The sequence below is a fragment of the Paramisgurnus dabryanus genome, chromosome 20 (assembly GCF_030506205.2).
Source record: "Paramisgurnus dabryanus chromosome 20, PD_genome_1.1, whole genome shotgun sequence".
Taxonomy (NCBI): domain Eukaryota; kingdom Metazoa; phylum Chordata; class Actinopteri; order Cypriniformes; family Cobitidae; genus Paramisgurnus; species Paramisgurnus dabryanus.
The window spans coordinates 4,352,931-4,358,035 of NC_133356.1; the positions used below are offsets into that span (position 1 = coordinate 4,352,931).

The window sequence follows — 5,105 nt, forward strand, 5'->3', positions numbered from 1 at the left end:
CATCTTCACTCGTTGTGTTGTTGTGTTTCAGCCGTTGCTGGTTGAGGATATGACAGATTTCAAAAGGAGTTTACCGCTGTTCCCTCTCTCCAAACCTCACATCAACTTCATGGCTGCCAAACTGTGATCGGCATCATGAGACCGCCAGAGACGCCAAACATCTGAAGCCAGAAACATCACTGTTCGTCTGTGTGTGTGCGTGTGTGTATGAATGAACGTTTGTGTGTATATGAACGTGTGTGTGAGCAGGCAGGGCCGTTATATTGTTGTTGGCGATTTAAGGTTGTTCTGCGTTATCTGATATCTCAGATAAAAACCATGATGTGGAGACAGAGGAAAAATCGTATTGCTTCTGTCAGGAAATGTGTGCCCCTATTATAATATAGGAGTTAGATGCTGGTCACGATGACGCTTCAGTTCCCGTGTGTCACCTCTTTTTAGTCGAATCATCGCTGAAAGCGTTCATGCACCATGTTTATATCACGTCATGTCTCTTTTGAAGATAAATATAGGCCTTAAAATGATTTTAATCCGTGATCAGGTTTTCTGACATGGTTTTTTTTTAAGTTTAATTTAAAAGAATTGCTTTGAAGAGTTGTTGTTGTTTTTAGTGCATGTTGACAGAGTTTTATCTTAAGGATTGTGTTGTAAATTCAAGGCGGTTGATTTTTGATTTGATTTTAATTTTTATTTGTGGTTGAAGGAATATCATAATAAACCAGTTTTAATAGCATTTGTTTATTTATTTTAAGTTGCTTTGCCCAGATTCGAGAAAATAACGAAAATCTTATCCCTAAAGCTTAACTGAAGTCTCTTGGTTATTGGGCCTTATTCATCAAACACAAGCAATATTTGTGTCATTTATTAACTATTTTTCCATAACAATTCACATAAGGATGGTTTCCCAGACAGGGTTTATCTAAGTCCCAGATTAAAATGCATGAAAATGCATAACATATTGCACTGACATATCTTAACATATATCATTGCCATTGTTTTGTCTCAAGACGCACACAGGTTTTGTTTTTAAAAACTACTTAAATGTCCTAATATCAGGGTTCCCACAGTTCCTTGAAATCCTTGAAGGTTTGTGAATCTGGGGGGAAGTTTTTGAAAATGTACGTACATAGATACAGGTCATTAAAAGTGCTTGAATCTATTTTATGCAAGAAGTTTTCTGGAAAAACATCGTATTATTCCCTGTAAAAATCTAGACATTTTAAGCACACGTGCTAAACTGTTCACTTTAAATGCTTTTATCTTCTGAATGCGAATGTTGATTCATACCAAAATGCTTTTTTGCATAGTTGTGTTTGACACATGAAAACGTCTTTGGTTACGAATGTAACTGTTGTTCCCTGAGAAAGGAACGAGACGCTGCGTCTCCCTTGCCATACTTCCTCCATCCCTGTAACGCCGTCCTTGGCAATATTTCAGATAGCGATACTTCCTGGTTCCCGTGTCACCCTGTCTTTGTCGTAAAGCCTCCCCATTGGTTGAATTTGATATACACATTTAGACACATTTACCCCTGGAGGCGTCCCCAAAATGTCACCGCAGTGACGCAGCGCGAGTTCCCTTGAAAGAGAACTGTAACAATGTATCTTAAAAGGTAACACGATGTAACCTTGCTCTCACTTGAAATGTGTCCTTGAAACATTTAATCCTTGAATTTGAGGGTATTGGACCTGGAAAGTCCTTGAAAGGTCCTTGAAGTTAACTAAGGTGTGGGAACCCTGAACTCTGTCCTTAAAATCGCCCCATCCCATTTGTTAAGCTTGTGTTTCTTGAATGAGGCCCATATAATTTTTGGAGATTTGTGCAGAATTCGTGCTTGAATACCGATATATACATTAAACAAGACACATTTACATTTTAAAGGGTTAGGAGAAACAGACCCGAGTCTGGAGTCTACCTTACCTTTTAAATTCCCTTTAACCGGGTTTATTACAGATGTCTTGTGATTATGCACTTTTCGCAAGCAATAATGTGATTTACAGGACCTACGACTAGTGTCTTAACTGGGCATTTTTCTGAACACGGTTAAAACTTCATCCTGAAGTTTATTTCCTGTGAAGTGTCTGCTCTGTAATTTACTGCGGTAAAACAACAGGAACATCATGTTGGTGTGTAGATGCGTAGTCTACGCTGGTCTTGTAATTCATCTGTCCTCATCTCTCAGGTGTCCGTTAGCCCGGATGGGCCAAACCTTCACCCACGCTTGTGTTTCTACTGCTAAGATTTCTTCTGGACTTATTACTCAGGCGTATCAAATCGACCGTAATGCTGCATTTTTTAGAAATGTAATGATCATGCTTTAACCCCCATTAGATATTCCTGCCCAGCAAAATGAATATTCAGTATCAGCCTCTTAGACAAGTTTGGGGGTTAACCACTATACGAGATTTATTCAGGGGTCTTGATGCATTGTTTTGGGCTTCTGTTTTAAAGTTGAGAGAGAGCTTATTTTATTCATCCCAATGTTTGTTTCAAACCCATATGACGTTTTTGTCTTTAATTCCTTGAGATTTGCTTACGGTTTAATAGCAGCGATTGCATGCTGTTACTGTATGGAAAAACACAGAGGAGTCATATGGGTTTGAAACGGCATACGTTTCAGTGAGCTATTCCTTTAAATCCCAAAGATGCATTTCACATGTACACCCTCAATCCCTTTAACTGTTCTAGAATCAGCTTAGAGTTTGATCTGTAACTATAATACAGATGCTTGTGGGTTATCATGATCTCCTGTAGTAAACATTAAATAAATATTATAGACCAGAGGTTCACAAACGTCACATGACGTGAATGCTTGGATGTTATTGACAAGGTTTACAATTTTATTGTAGTCAAATTATTTCGTCTTTACAACAGAATTGGGCCTGAAGGAACCAAGCAGCTGTTATGAGGTAGAAACAATAGTTACAAATCTCATACTGATTGTATTGCGTTCATTTATTAGCAGTTTTTTGTGCAACAGGAAACTTGGGGATTGGTACTGATGCAAAGGCGTTGTGTGTTTTCTGTTTTATTATAAATAAACAATTGTACCTCGCTTATGCTTTCACGTTTTTCTTTTCAATATCAGACTGCTTTAAACTGTTAAACATTACCAAGGGATCTCCAAAGATAACCAGGATTTTAAATAAATATACAACGTAAAGGGAATAGGTAACTCAGAAATAAAAATTAGCCCACGTTTTACTCGCCCATCTAAGGTGTACACTCCCCTAAAGGATTATTAGAAACACCATGATGTGTTTGACCCGTTTCGCCTTCAGAGCTGCTTTAATTCTACATGGCATTGATTCAACAAGGTGCTGAAAACATTCTTTAGAAATGTTGGCCCATATTGATAGGATAGCATCTTGCAGTTAATGGAGATTTGTGGGATGCACATCCAGGGCACGAAGCTCCCGTTCCACCACATCCCATAGATGCTCTATTGGGTTGAGATCTGGTGACTGTGGGGGCCATTTTAGTACAGTGAACTCATTGTCATGTTCAAGAAACCAATATGAAATGATTTGAGCTTTGTGACATGGTGCATTATCCTGCTGGAAGTAGCCATCAGAGGATGAGTACATGGTGGTCGTAAAGGGATGGACATGGTCAGAAACAATGCTCAGGTAGGCCGTGGCATTTAAATGATTCCTAATTGGCACTAAGGGGCCTGAAGTGTGCCAAGAAAACATCCCCCACACCATTACACCACCACCAGCAGCCTGCACAGTGGTAACAAGGCATGATGGATCCATGTTCTCATTCTGTTTAAGCCAAATTCTGACTCTAAAATCTGAATGTCTCAACAGAAATGGAGACTCATCAGACCAGGCAACATTTTTCCAGTCTTCAACTGTCCAATTTTGGTGAGCTCGTGCAAATTGTAGCCTCTTTTTCCTATTTGTAGTGGAGATGAGTGATACCCGGTGGGGTCTTCTGCAGTTGTAGCCCATCCGCCTTAAGGTTGTGCATGTTCTGGCTTCACAAATGCTTTGCTGCATACCTCGGTTGTAACGAGTGGTTATTTCAGTCAAAGCTGCTCTTCTATCAGCTTAAATCAGTCGGCCCATTCTCCTCTGACCTCTAGCATCAACAAGGCATTTTCGCCCACAGGAATGTCGCATACTAGATGTTTTTCTCTTTTCACACCATTCTTTGTAAACCCTAGAAATGGTTATACGTGAAAATCCCAGTAACTGAGCAGATTGTGAAATACTCAGACCGGCCCGTCTGGCACCAACAACCATGCCACGCTCAAAATTGCTTAAATCACCTTTCTTTCCCATTCTGACATTCAGTTTGGAGTTCAGGAGATTGTCTTGACCAGGACCCCATAAATGTATTGAAGCAACTGCCTTGTGATTGGTTGATTAGATAATTGCATTATTGAGAAATTGAACAGGTGTTCCTAATAATCCTTTAGGTGAGTGCGTATGATTTTACTTTCAGCCAAACAGTCTATAATAATCTGGCTCTATTTCAGCTTCATAATGGCATTGGACAGTGCCCCATTTTTTAAGCACATCCATTTATCAAAAACTAATCCATACAGTTATTAAATGTCTTACAAAGTGAAGCCATTGGGTTTTAGAAAGAAGCATATTTCAAACCTTATAAACTACGACATGGACGCATTCATGAGAAAGTACAGAAGGATGACCTCTGATAAACCCATCACTTCACCTCAGAAGATTGATGGATTCACATTTTAACAATGGGGCACTATCCAATCCCATTATAAAGCTAAAAATAGACTGGAAATTATTTAATATAAGAAGTAAAATATTGGCCCATTTTTATTTTGGGGTGAACTATTCCTTTAAATGAAAATATAGTATTCATCAATAAAGATAACTGTATTGGCAGTATCTCTGCTGTGCTTTCATGATTTTTTTTTTTTGACTCATTCTTCAGTTTGTACATAGAGGAAAAATTCATTGCAGTTATGCTTTCACAACCACACACACAGAAAAGTCTGTTTCACAGTGACTAGACATTAAAAATTATGCAAGTCACAGATTGCACGAAGCAGAATCCTAATCGGTTTTAACCTCCCAGCCTGAACGTTGTGAAACAAGAGCTACTTGAAAATACAAACAGTA

The 5,105-nt window shown here is 38.8% G+C and overlaps 1 protein-coding gene across 2 annotated transcripts in view; it reads left to right on the forward strand.

The window, feature by feature from the left end:
* The window catches only part of ide (insulin-degrading enzyme), a 34,211-nt gene extending 31,156 nt beyond the window's left edge, over positions 1-3,055 (forward strand). For both annotated transcript variants that reach the window (XM_065296080.1, XM_065296081.1), the window contains one exon: positions 32-3,055. In XM_065296080.1, the coding sequence (XP_065152152.1) occupies positions 32-127 (96 nt within the window). In that variant the 3' untranslated portion in view covers positions 128-3,055. The remainder of the gene's footprint in view (positions 1-31) is intronic.
* Positions 3,056-5,105: the final 2,050 nt, after the last annotated feature.